Source organism: Culex pipiens, chromosome 2 (assembly GCF_016801865.2).
Source record: "Culex pipiens pallens isolate TS chromosome 2, TS_CPP_V2, whole genome shotgun sequence".
Taxonomy (NCBI): domain Eukaryota; kingdom Metazoa; phylum Arthropoda; class Insecta; order Diptera; family Culicidae; genus Culex; species Culex pipiens.
Window position 1 is genome coordinate 81,128,546 of NC_068938.1, and position 14,520 is coordinate 81,143,065.

The window sequence follows — 14,520 nt, forward strand, 5'->3', positions numbered from 1 at the left end:
TAAAAGTCATAATTATCAATGTTTGCATTATGGATCACTCGATTCGAGTGGTAGAAATGACAGTTCTTCCATAAGGTATACATTGTAGAAAAAGCAAAAACTGCTCGTATGGAAATGATCCATTAAAACATACTCTAAAAACTTTCTGAATTGTTGATACAGCAGTTTTTTTAATCATTTTTCTAAAGATGGATTTTTAAAAAATGTTACCTTACCTACACTACTAAACTCCATTCTTGATGTGCTGAAATTGTCTCTGAAATTTTCCAACTTGAACGTTAACTTGTTTTGCAAAGTGTTATATCTTGTTTTTGGCTGGTTTCTCGAAAATAATTTCGAAAATAATGATTCTTCGAACCTCAAAACATGACAAACAGAATTGAGAAAACGGTACTTGAAGCGACGCTTTACTCTTTGGCCCTTGCATGGGTAGGCTACAAATAATCTCCGAAAAATTCCAAGATCCACCCCAAGCTCTCCGCCAAAGCTCTCCACTTATAAGAAGACGCTTCCCTGCTCCATTCCCTGCTGCTTCCTGCCGAAGAGCTCTTTGCAAGGTTATCTTGAACCTGCCCCCTGCCACCAGTGTCGATGTCGGTGCTGCTGTTGCACGAACTTTTTATGAGAATAAATAAGCAACATTTATTAAATTTATTGCCCTCGCGAGGTGTGTGAGCTCTTCATTTTCCACAGTGCACACTAACCACACACACAAATACACACATACACAGGCATAGCAAAAGCTCACCAAGCCAAACTTTGGCCCACTCTCTCAGCCACCAACAAATCCTGGCAAAGTGGTGGTGTGGCATTGCAAGCAAGCAAGGTGAACATCGTTGGGCCCCTCGGCAGGAGCCTTTTCCCGGGGTTGGTTGGTTTTCCGAGCCAACCCAGGCAAAGGATAAACATTTCCTTTCATATTTTATAAGAATTGCTCCCCGGAGAGTTTGTTCTAATTTGATTTCAATTTTTGATTTGCTATTAAGGGGGTGCACACAGTGTCGGGTGCGCTGGCTGTTGCAAGCAGGTGTGTATGTGACAAATATGTGGAGGTGGAGGGGGTGGGCTTAACTGCAATCAGAGTGTGATTTAGGGCAAAGGTGCCCATGTTGTTATGCGTCCCAAGTAAATAAGGAAGCCCCTTAGGTGCCCTTTTGTATGGTAAATATTTGCAAGAGAAATTGTTTACAGAATGTGGCTATTTGGATGATCTTATGCTCCAAACAAAAAAAAATACAAAAAAAACAAAAAAAAAACAAAAAAACAAAAAAACAAAACACAAAACACAAAACATAAAACACAAAACACAAAACACAAAAAAAAATAACAAGAACAAAATAGCTTTATGGATTGTGTATGTTTATTATTGACAAAGTCACCTAATTGAGACTAGTTTATCCTTATTTTATTTTTGGTTTGAGTCGAAGAACATAAACTTCAAGAAATAACTTATCTCTAGAACACTTCAAAGTAAGCTAATCAATTTCCACTTTCCTCCTTTCCGTCCACAGAAACCCACTGGAAAAATCGTTGACCTTTGAACCAGAAAAGCAGACCGCCAACAGCGGCGTAGAATTCGATTCATTGCGCCGAAAAATAGCTCAAATCAAAAACAGTCATCATTTTCCACGTGGCAACCGGCGCACAAAACACACCCCAGGAATCCTAATTAGAGTTCGTTTGTGAGCACGTGCTCACCCCCGGGGTTGCGTCATGCCTCGATTCCGACTAGCGCTGCTAGTGGCCCTCGCGGTGGCCACCGCCGTCACTTCAACCGAGCTGCCCCCACCATCGTCCGAGGCGGCCGGAACCGAGGACAGCCCACCGTCTTCGACGGAAGTGGACAGCTTGCTGACGGTGGCCACGGCCGACACTGGGCTACAGGAGGGTAGTGGGGTGGATTCGTTGGTTACGACGGAGGTCGTCGAGGAAGGTTCCACGGTGACGACGGATTTGGACGTTAGTGGCAGCAGTGTTGCCAGTTTTGTGGATGTGAAGAAGGAGGAAGTGGTGGAGGTTGAGAGTGAGACGCCGGTGATCAGCTTCGGGATAAGGTCGTTTACGGTGGAGGTTGGAACCGGGACGGAGCGGTCCGAGGATGAGCCGGCGGTGCTGGTGAATGTGACGGGGTCCGACAATGGGACGGTGACGACGCAGAGTTCGACGACTGTGGAGGTGAGTTCTACGACGGTTGGTGTGGCGAGTACGACTGAGGAGGTTGGCTCTACTGTAGTGAGTAGTACCGCTGGCAGCACTGAACAGAGTCACGTGGAAGTGTCACAGGCGTCGGTGACTGTTAATACGAAGATCTCGCAGGAGAAGGTCGTGGATGAGTCCGGTGAGGATCAGGATCAGCACAATGAGATTCGGGTGGAGAAGAAGAACGGGTTGTATCGGATCAAGATTGCGGAAATTACTACCGATGAGTTTGATAATGGTCTACACGAGACTGATGGGGAGAGTTTGATGATGCCGGCGGATTTGGGAGCGCCAAAGTCGGTGTATCCGGCCAAGATCAATATTGATGACTTTTATCCTTCAAAGTTGGAGGACTTTAAGCCGGCGATGGAACCCCGGGAAGAGGACATGGAGGAAAAGCTGCTACGGGAGAAGGCCATCCTGCGAAACGAAGAAAGTGCTAACCTGTTCGAGGCGACCATCATGAAGCCGTCGGATGTTTTGCCCGTAATTGACAGCAAAACAGACAGCTACGATGAGGAGGGAAAGAAGGGAGAGGGGGACATCTCAACCACCAAGATTGAGATCGAATTAATTGATGATACCTCGGAGACTTCCACCAGTGACGAGGGTAAATCGGTGGCGGCCACAGACAACATAACGGAAAAGTTGGAAGAAAACGACGAAGTAATTAGCAGAATTGAGGAGAATTTCAAAACTTTCGACGAGGACGTGGAGTTCACGCACGAGGAAGCGCCGGCGGTGGCCAAGCCAAAGGACGATGAAGTTATCACGATTGCCATTTCTTCGGTGACATTTTCCTCCTCGCAGCAGCTGCTCTCGACACAGGCTCCACCAACGCCATCGCCCCTGGCCGGAACAACCGGAGCCCAGGCCGAAACCACAACAACCGACGAGGCTGTGCCCGTCAGTGGCAGTGACATCGTCAAGGACAACTTTGGCAGCCTTTTTATCCCACGGCGTGTGAAGAAAAACGATCCGACCACGTCCAAAATCAACATCTTCAACTCCGCAACCGGCGGCGCCCCGCTGAAAAAGATTGACTTCGCCAACACCAAGTTCAACACCGACCCCAGCAGCGGTCACAACCCCGCCGACAAGAAGGACAAGCCCGAGTTCTCGACCACAAAGTTCTACAACAGCAAGGAACTGTACAGCGAACTCCACCACCAAGTCATGAACGACTCGGACCACCACCGACCGGCCAAAAAGCCAACCGCAGTCGTCTCCGAAAAGGACATCCTAACCGCAAAGACCCTCTCAACAACGTCAACCACCAAAAAGACCCCACCAACCCGAATCCCAATCCGACGCCCAGAACCCCCGTCCTCCGACATCAAGAAGAAGCTCCTCCAAACCAACTTCATCCCCCGCGAAGACCACCACACAACCCAAAACCCCACCCCCGAAAACACATCCGTCAACCGGCCCGCGCACCACCCCCAGGACCAGCAGAAAAAGATCAAGACCCTGGGGGCGGCCGCGTCGGCCATCATCGCCGCCACCTCAAAGCTCATGTCCAAGGACCAGCGGGCGCGCCCAACGCCGTTGACGGCCGGAAGTGAAAATTTAATTACAAGACCGGGCATTACGGCGCACCACCATCAGCAGCAGCAGCAGCGAGTGTCCCGGTTGCAGGAGAAAATTAACACCCTGGACTGCGACATCCAGCAGCAGCTGACGGGGGTGGAGCTGGCCAGTGTGTGGCGCGGCAACGAGACGCATGAGCTGGAACTGCCCATCATGGTGAGTGTGTGAATGTGTGTAATTGCGCAACATTTTTTTTTTTTTTTTGGTTTGGGTTTAGGGGTTTATTTGGGGAGGATGACCTTTTTGAAGGGAGGAGGACACGTGCACTGGGCAGGTACAAACAGTGTCTAACTCAAAGGTCATAAATTACTTCATTTTGGAGCTGATCGACGCGACGGACGGTGATGGTGACCTTTTTGGCAGTGAAGAGATTGGATAAAGTGGTCCAATGGTCCATTGGGGCAAGATAATTGAGTGGAATAAAATTACATACAAAAGGATGTACTTTTTTTGGGGAAAAGTCTATTTAAATTACACGACTGACTGTTTGAGAAAACTCATTTCATCAAAAAGAAAAGCAAATTAAAAAAAAACACAAAATAAAACAGTGTTGCATGCAAGTATCAAATCGATTCGACCTGGAGCTTGTACAGGACATCTGGGACTACCATTTGAGACTAATAGCGCATTTTTTGTTGCATTTTAAGACCTTTAAAATGCATTTCAAATGTTGAAATTTTATTGAATTTTGGCTAAATTAAGCCTTTTTAAGATTTTCGACGTTTTTGAACCATACAAATTTGTGTCTCGATTTGCCTCACTTCCCGTTGACCTTAAGTGCTCATATTTTGGACAGATGCTAGATTTATATGTGCAAACAACTCCTGAAGCAACGCGAGGAAAGAACGCATAAGCATTTTGAATGCTGGAACAATTTTGCAAATTCCAAAATAACCAGTAACTTTTTCACAACACTCAAAAAGTTAAACAATAGATTTTGTTAAAAATAAATTAAATTCTCAAAAGGTCCTTTCTGTACAGGAAACCCATGACGGATAGGTTGTTTTTAATATTTAATCTAGAAATGATAACCGATTGTTTTGTAATTTTCAAAATAGTTCCATTTGTCAAAATTTCTATGCGCCCTTTTCAAATGTTGCTCTAGAAATTTCCAAATGCGCAAAGTAATCTGTCAAACTTAAAGAACGTTTTCCTCGTAATGCGGAGTTGATTAACGGGTGCTACGATATCTCAAGATTGAATAGACCTAATTACCTGAAATTTGCGGCGAAGGTTCTCAAGGCACATGTGAATGTATTCCGTATGAGCAGTTCTCTACGGAATCAGTCTTTTTTTCTTTAATTTTAATTTTTGTATTTTTTAATCCAGCTAAAACTTTTTTGGTGCCTAAGGTACGCCCAAAGAAGCCATTTTGCATCATTAGTTTGCCCATATAATATTCCATACAAATTTGGCAGCTGTCCATACAAAAATGATTTATGAAAATTTAACAATCTGTATCTTTTGAAGGAATTTTTTGATCGATTTGGTATCTTCGGCAAAATTGTAGGTATGGATATGGAATACACTGAAAAAAAATTATACACGGTAATTTTTTTTTGTGATTTTTAATTTCACTTTTTGTCACTTAAACTTGATTTGCAAAAAACACTGTTTTTAATTTATTTATTTTTTTATATGTTTTAGAGAACATTAAATGTCAACTTTTCAGAAATTTCCAGAATGGGCAAAAAATCATTGACCGAGTTATGGTTTTTTGAATCAATACAATTTTTTTCAAAAAATTTTCAACTTCATTTAACGATTTAAAATTGAATTTGCAATCAAAAAGTACAATAGTGAAATTTTTATAAAGTTCATCGTTTTCAAGTTATAGCCATTTTTATGTAACTTTTTTCAAAATAGTCGCAGTTATTGATTTTTCAAAAGTAGTGTCCATGTCTGCCCACTTTTGAAAAAAATATTTTTGAAAAGCGGAGAAAATTCTTTATATTTTGCTTATATGGACTTTGTTGATACGACCCTTAGTTGCTGAGATATTGCCATGAAAAGGGTTAAAAATAAGAAAATTGATGTTTTCTAAGTCTCTTCCAAACAACCCACCATTTTCTAATGTCGATATCTCAGCAACTAATGGTCCGTTACAATGTCAAAACATGAAACATTCGTGAAATTTTCCGATCTCTTCGAAAAAAACATTTTCAAAAATTTTAAATCAAGACTAACATATCAAAAGGGCGTAATATTGAATGTTTGGTCTTTTTGAAATGTGAGTCTTGATTTAAAATTTTTGAAATTTTTTGTTCGAATAGATCGGCAAATTTCAAGAATGTTTCATGTTTTATTATTGGCTCAAAGTCATCCTATTTTAAGTTATTTTTGTGCAATCTAGTTTTCCTTGACTTAAAATTTCTTGATGTAGGACTTTTTTTAAAATTAAGGTATAAACTTGTAAATAATATACTTAAGTCACTTGACTTAGGCTTAATCCGGCTAAGTCAGTGCTGTAAATCGTTTTTATATCATTTTGCTACATGTTAGTACAATTTAAAACCATGACCAGTAATGTTTTGGAGTTAAAACTTTGAAACTTTGAACTTTTCCTACGCATTTTACATGCGATTTCCCCTTAATTTCTACTCAAAACACTAAAACTGACTGTATTCGAAATTTCTGCCGGCAAATATGTTGAAACTTGGCCCATAGGTGTAGGATGGTCCCAGGAACCATGTCCAATCATTGGTTTGGGTGGAATTTGTTTTTTTTTATAATATCGGTCTGTTGGGGACCCGTGATGACATGTTCCAAAATTTTCTACATTTAAGTAACAGAAAATGGGAGAGTTGTTAAAACTTTTTTAGTGATTTTTTCGATGAAAAATACGTTTTTTTCGGAATTCTGAGTACGTCATCAAATTGGGCGTCTAATTTACATAAAAGTCCCTTTGACACCAAATTTCTATCTCATTACCGTATCTGGCTGCAAATTATTGAAAAACACCTCTTTTTTCGCATGTTCAAAAATGGAAGGGGTCGTACTGCCCCTCCGTCACGAGATATCAAAAAACGGACCTCGGATTCGTGACCAGGGACAAAAGTTACACCTTAGGACAAAGTTTCACGCAAATCGAAGAGGGGTCGGGCCCACTTTTCCCGATTTCGTGTGAGTTGGTAGAGAATTACCCAAATGCATTTGATAACGAAACAGGTAATCAACCAATCAGTCAAGTTTGACTAAAGTATGGTCAAAGAACTAACATTGAATGTAAATGATGAGAAAATTTAAAAAGAAAATATTAAATCTTCACCGTTGTGCTAACTTGTCGTACGTGCATTTTAGGCCAAATTGAGTTAAGAAGACCTTCTGACCTTCACAGATCCCTTAAATTCGATTTCGATCCTGAGATATTCGATAAAAACCGAAAGAACTCCGTGCGTTTTCATCACTTTTCATATGATAGAATTTTCAATCTGGTCGTGATTCTTTGACACAGCCTGAAAATTGATGTAAGTGCGACAATTGGCCAAAGGGATTTCCGGTCAGAACGCGTTTGACGCACGTGGCCGATTTTAGCGTGACATATTTTATAGATGACGCCTATTAAGATTGTCAAGAGAAGTAATTTTTACTGAACAAAAGTTTCTCTGACAAATAAGCTTCAAAATGCTTCTTCGAAGGATTTTTTTATGCCGGCTAATGTTGCCTCTCGGACCTCTGTGCACTGACTGGTATTTTGCGTTCCCGAGCTTCCGTGAAAAACGAACAATTTAGCCATGTTTTTGGTTTTCCCTCCCCAGAGCCACAAATCCCACGCTACATGCCATTCCGCACAACATGGTCTCGTTAGGGCTTGACGAAATTCGGGTTTCCGCTTTCGGAGAACGTATTGCGATGCATGTGTGAAGGGATAAAAGGCTGGAGTTGCAAGTGATCGCAAAGTTGGCTAATTTTTGTAAACTTTAAAATTTTAATTATGAAGAGTTCAGAAATGATTTGAAATTCGATATGAGGTATCCGAAAATAAACTGCTTTTTGGGACACTTTTGCAAACACTTCAAGCAGAGTCCAGAATTTCTAGCGAACAACTCCCCTGCTGATGCGATCTCATGTAGCTAGCAAACAAGGCGTCCCGAAGGGGTACAAGAGGACCACCGTCCGCAAAGGATGACGGAATGTGGCCAGTAATGACCGCGATGGTACCTTGTTGAAGCATAGCAGCATTGGTTAGTAGTGCTCAGACAAAATATTTTAAAAAGCACTAAAGTTTGATTAAAAGTTGATTTCAATCACTTTTAATTACATTTTCAATTGTTAAATCTCAAAAAAATCGGCAGAAAAGGATTTTCTTTATCTTTTTTTAAATTTGAGTTTTCAAACTTTTCAGCAATACCGGTGCTGAAAGTGTTTATATGTTTAACTTGGCATCCGAGCCGGAAAAGTGAACATTTTCCCAGGGTGCGCGTCATGGATTTCCTCGAGAGGCGTGAAAATTTCCTCCTGCTTAGTTTTCCGGCAGTCAGGGTGGTGGGTTCCACTGGGAGAAATACAACAACTCTAGTGGAGATAGCCAGATGAGTGAGTGAGAGCATGACGCTAATTACCCAAACCGTAGCCACCGAAAAGTAAGCAATGAGGGCACTTTGCACTCCTACCTTCGGGCGTTGTAGAAGGGGGGGTCGCCAAACGGGTGGAGGGCGGGAAATTTAGAGCAACGAATTTCACCCGCGAGTGGGGAAAAACTTTCGGTCAGATGAAAATGCACTTTTTTATTGTTCTTTCCGTTCCATTTATTGCATCGTAAGCTACTGAAACGTGAATGGGTAAAAGTTTTTATCGTAACTCAGTGGAAGGACCAGCGGTAGCAGCAGCAGCAAAAAAAAACTAGGAAAACACAATAAACCAGACGAATGGGTGAGAATTTGTTTTCCGGAAGCAGTTGTAGGGAAAAGTTTTCTATTTTTTTTTCGTTCCGGCTCCAAAATGACGGAGCATTGCGGAGCAAATTCGTCAAAAGTTTTAACGGCGGGTTCTTTTATTTTTTGGAGTGAGCTAAACCTGAATTTCGTGACTTGTGTTTGAATTTTATTTGCGATGTGGTAATCATGAGCTTGCCCGACCATGTGAGCTGGTTAACAAAAGAGATTCGGGTTTCTAGTGATTTTTGCTGAAACAGCTATTCATTCACCCAAAGGAAAAATCAATCTACGACATTTCCCCGAAACCCATATTACCGAAGGGACATTTCCCCGAATGCCACTTCCCGAAAAGACACTTCCCCGAAAAGACACTTCCCCTAAAAGTCATTTCCCCGAATTCCATTTACCCGAATTTCCCATTTCCCCTAATCGTCCACATCCCCGAATGCCATTTTCCCGAATGGGCCACAATCCCGAATGCCACTTACCCGATTAGTCATATCCCTGAATAGTAATTTCCCTGAATGCCATTTCCCTGAATGCCATTTCCCCGAACGCGGTCAAGCGGAAATGCCCGGTGCACCGGAGCGCGCGCATGGCATGGCATTTTAAAAGAAAAAAATGATGACAATTTTTATCACATCAAACAACATATTTAAAGGTTCGCATTGGCCTTGAATGATCAACTTTCTTTTTGGCTTCATTCAGAACAGACGTAACATTTTAGGGGGGATTCAATACAAATTCAAATACAATGAATATTGTTACAGACCTTTTTTATACATATATTCTCAAAACAAATACTTTTTTCTTATAGACATGATAATAATAATGCAATAGAAGTTTTGTTATTTTTTATGATTCAAAAAACATACCCTGCGATTTTCGTAGTACAGAACCCCGTACACACTGATCATTTAATTCACATTGCTGGTTTGGGATTTGGCGAAAAGTATAATCAACAAAAACTTTAAATAAAATTTGAACCAGCCTTATGTACCTATTTGTCCGATTTTTGGGTTCTTTGACAAAATTCGAAAAAAGACAAATTTCCTTGCAAATAGTACAGTCCAGACTTGATTATCCGAAGGCTTCGGAAAAATTTCACTTCGGATAATCGAATCACGAAAAAAAAATTTGATATGCCTATTTTTTATTGTCGAGCGTATGTATTTATACTACGTTAAAGTGATTTAGAACTTTTAAATCCAAGGCCAATATGGCGGTGTTGAAATATTGAAAAAAAGCATTTTATTATTTAATAGGCAATCAACTATTCAAATTTGACTAAATTGGGGTTGTAGAACTCAAATTTGATGTTTAAAACAAGAAAAAGAAAAAAAACGAAAACAAAATTTTGTTTTTGATTCGATTATTCGAAGTCCCATACAAACCTTCGGATAATCGAACTTCGGATAATCGAAACTTCGGATAATCGAGTCTGGACTGTAGTTGGGTCCTAAAATTAAGCTTAAATTTGTTGTGGTTTGGTTGAGCGTTTTAGCAGAATGCTTTACTATGAATACAAAGAGACGAGTTGTTCCTTTTAATTCCGCTATAATTTGTGATATTTATTGTTCACAACGATAAGGGGTATCGTGCAAGCAGTGGTGATGGGAAGGTGGAGGTTTGAGGTGTTCTCTTTGAGCTATGTTCGTGTTCATGTTCAAGTCATGCATGCAGTGGGGCGTCATTGTGGTAATTAATATTATTGCTCGTCAGTATCGTGTGGGCAGCTGGGCCAGGAAGATGGTTTTATTGTTGTGTTAGTTTTGTAATGTATTTGTATTAAAATCTAGTATGGCTTTTTGTGGGGATGGTATGGTTTTGGTGGTGGTGGTGGTGGTGTTAAAAAAACAAACGTTCTATTTATTAACATTGAGTCCAAAACCTCCCTACAAACATCTATACCACTAGGTGACGTACCGGCCAGGAGCCCCTTATCTTACTGGATAGTATTACACGCTCATCTAAAGAGGAAAACATGGTATCTCCCGTGTTGGAATATTGTAACCGGATGAGAGTCTAGTGCTATCATTAGTTTAATTACAGTTAAACAGCAAGATAAGCGTTGTGCAGCCATCCGGAATTGTGCAACCTTTATTGCTAATGCTAATGCTAATTATTGTTCACAACGATAAGGCTTATATTTCTAAGTACAATGACCCTTTGAACGACCGCAAAGGATTTAAAATGGATTTTTAATTCAATTTTTAAAAAATCACTTCACGGCCCTTCTTGCCATAAAAGCTTCTCGTGACAGCTCGTTCCAAGGGGACCATAGTTGATCCATCGAAAAAATGTTGTCTTGTCAATAACTTTTTATTTGCATAAAAATGAAAAAAAAGTTATCAGAAATGGTTTTTAATTTTGTTTTTTTACCGTTGTTCATAAAAAGTGACACAGAACTTTACTACCCAATTTACAACATTTAATCAACAGCATACCCAAAAAGCTATTTGTTCGGTAAAATTGAGAAAGAAAATAACTGTTAGTCATGGAAAAGGCTTTAGCGAAAATGATGATTAGGGGATATGAATATTTAAATTTAAATAAACGGCAATTGGCGTAAGTGTCACTTCGGGAAAATGGCATTCGGGAAAATGGCCGATTAGGGGAAACGATATTCGGGGAAATGGCTTTCGGGGAAATGAGCTAGACCCCCGTGAGACAGCTCACGTAGCACTACTCCTCCTTACGAATGAGCGAAAAATGCTCGCTCATGAGCGGATGAGCGCTTAAAATCGCAACACTGGATTCCAACCACCTCTCTAACGTGATCGCAGCACCTAAGAGGTCCTAATAAAAATAAGTTATGAATACAAAAACAAAAACTAACTACCTGTAGACTTTTTGCCTAAAGCATACAGAAGAAAATGGCATTCCTCTACACGGCTTTTCTTGGCGATCAGACCCGGACATTTGAGGTTATGTTTGTGTGTAAATCACCCTTTTTGTAGTCGTCTAAATAGCTTTTTTATCATTACTTTTGAACGACTAAATGAAACTGTACAATTTTCAATACCAAGCTGTAGGACCTGAAAGTGAACCGAGTGGACCACATCCGGACCAAATTTTATTAAGCCAAAGCCGAGAAAATCAAGTGCATATTTATGATCAACATCCACACACACGCACAGACATTTGTTCAGAATTTGATTCTGAGTCGATAAGTTTTAATGAAGGTGGGTATAGGAGTTAAAATTGAAAAGTTCATTTTCCGGCTGATTTTACAGCCTTTCCTCAGTGAGGAAGGCAAAAAGGCAAATTGCACGTCATTCTGGTACATTCTCCCGAATTGAAAATATTTAACTTTTAAGAGTCTCAATTCTTGTTCCAACACAAATTGAGGCCACAAATTTCCCACCACCTTTTTTATTACCAATTCACCCAATCAAAGCCCACTCGCACCAATCATGCACAGGGGGTCGGGATATTTCCGGCAAATTCGATGGCTTTTATTGCGCTTCCCTTCCTTTTTGTGTGCTGCCCCCGCTTGCTGGCTTGACAAAAGTTCTGCGATTGAACTGGCCGGAAATTTATTGAACGCAAAAGGTCCCATCGATGAAGGTGTTCCACCGTCCTCTTCTTGTTTCGTACAATTGACACCATAAAATCGGGTCCAGGGTGAAAATTGGAAAAATCAAATTAAATTTCCTACTCGGGTCTTGAGCGAGAAAGGACGATTTGGCAGAGCAGACTGCTGCTGCTGCTGCTGCTTGTGGGTTGACGTTTATGAGGTCGAATTCAATTCAGTTGAGGTGACAGAAATTCGTGATGGAAGGTTAGAGGGCGTCCCTTCCTGGAAGCTGTGAATAACTGAATGGGTCAGCAGCAGCAGTTTTGGGTCCGAGGTATAAATCAAACCAGAAATGGTGATTGAGTGTTTGCATATATGTAGTTCAAGTCTCGTGCAGACACTCTTTTATCGTGTTTGTGTGTATTCTGGCAATTTTCTTTGATTTATTAGCTATACAGAAACTCCCCAAGAAATCAGCATGATTCGAAAAAAAAGTTTACCGATCGGGCTCAATTTTTTTCTGTGGATTTCCTGGCCAAAAAAAAAGACCCGTATTCTTTTTGTTTGGCCATTAGGGTGATCTACACCGTGTGGATGGTCCAAAAAATGGCAATTTTCGTCGATTTTCGCCAAAAAACGCCTTTTTCAAAAAAATCATAACTTCCCACTATTTCAACCGGTTTTAGCTGTCCCTTTACCCTTTCGTTTATTAGATAGACTTTTAAGGAAAAATAGCTAAAAGTTTCAAATATCTAGCCTAACTTTTGAAAAGGTCAAATGAAAACTTATAATGCTATTTTGAAGGTCTCAGGATCAAAGTGCTTATGTCTGAATATATCTTTACAGATTCCTCGTTAAATTTTACAAAACGTTTATTAGTGAAGTTACTCCGAAACACGATTTTTTGAAAATAAATACTGGGTTTTTCGATGCGCCGCGCCCAAAAACGGAAAATGACGAAAACGGCAAAAAACTGACTTTTTCTCTAAAATTGCGAACATATAGAGAAAGTCAGATTTTCTTGGGTTAGTTTTCAAAAGGTCTTCAAAGCCATTTGTAATTTAAGCAGTATTTTTGATAGATTCTTTATCATTTTTTGAAATATCAACTTCAACCACCAACACCTGTGAGTTTTATTGTAATTTGTGAAACAGAATAATTTTGATAAATCTTATAATTTTGAAACAACTTTGAATAAATTTTCATTAATTCATTTATTCATTCATTTAACAACACTTTAAGTCATTTAATTAATTTTTATTTTTTTGCACATCCCTCAAAACTTTAGTCTGAGGTATGGGACATAAATTTTGAAAAATATTTGCAATATACATATATAAAAACTGCACAATTCGATGGATCAACCCATTACTTTGATAAAAATTTCTGAGTTTATTGTTTTTGCCAACGACTGCCTACAAACTGTTTTAAGACACCTTAAAAGATGAAATCTCAGAAACAAAAATTGTTGTTTTCCACATATTTTATAAAAATATTGTAAACGAGAAAGTACTAAATAAGAATTGTTGGTTCCCGCAAAGTTATAAGCATTCGAAAATTGCCATTTTACTACTGCCAAAAATTAAAACTAATAGGATGTTTGATTTTTTTTCGAAAAATTATGAAAAATATTATTTTTAAAAAAATACGCTAACTGTGTTTTCTTCATGTTTTGGATTTTTAATCTAAACATTTTAAAAACAGCTTCATTTTCATTTATTTATTTATTTATTCATTTTACAACACTATTTCACGAAAGTGTTAAAACTTAGGCAAGTCATTAACTTTTTTTATTTTATTTTTATATTTTTTCACACTTTCTTCACTTTGGCCAAAGGTAAGGGAAATAAAAACTGCACAGTTTGACGAAACAGCCCTTTTCTTCGATAAACATTTCTGAGTTTATAGTTTATGTCAACGCTATTTTTAGACACCTTCAAAGATGAAATCTTACGAAATAAAAACTGCTGCTTTCCACATATAAATTTGTTATAAAAATATTGTAAGCAAGAGAATACTCAACAAGAAGTTGTTGTTGCCTCAAAGGTATTAGTTTTTGAGAATGACCATCTTGGTATTGCCAAATATTAAAGCTATTTGATATTTGATCAAATCTTCTCTTTATTTTTTATTCTTTCATGAAAATAAAAAAAAACTTCTCTGGTAAAAAAATCAAGTCATACATTCATCGTCTAGTTGGATAAAAAAAATTAGTTTGGCAAAATGAGTCAATGCAATGCCTAAAATAACATTTGAAAAAAAATTACGTTATTTAACCCGTTTTTTAACACATTTCGACGCCAACATTTCAAAAAGCATCATGTACAAACCTGC

The 14,520-nt window shown here is 39.3% G+C and overlaps 1 protein-coding gene across 2 annotated transcripts in view; it reads left to right on the forward strand.

The window, feature by feature from the left end:
- Window positions 1-14,520, forward strand: part of LOC120428131 (uncharacterized) — a 481,672-nt gene that overhangs the window by 301,782 nt on the left and 165,370 nt on the right. For both annotated transcript variants that reach the window (XM_052708221.1, XM_052708222.1), the window contains exon 2: window positions 1,512-3,945. In XM_052708221.1, the coding sequence (XP_052564181.1) occupies window positions 1,714-3,945 (2,232 nt within the window). In that variant the 5' untranslated portion in view covers window positions 1,512-1,713. The remainder of the gene's footprint in view (window positions 1-1,511; window positions 3,946-14,520) is intronic.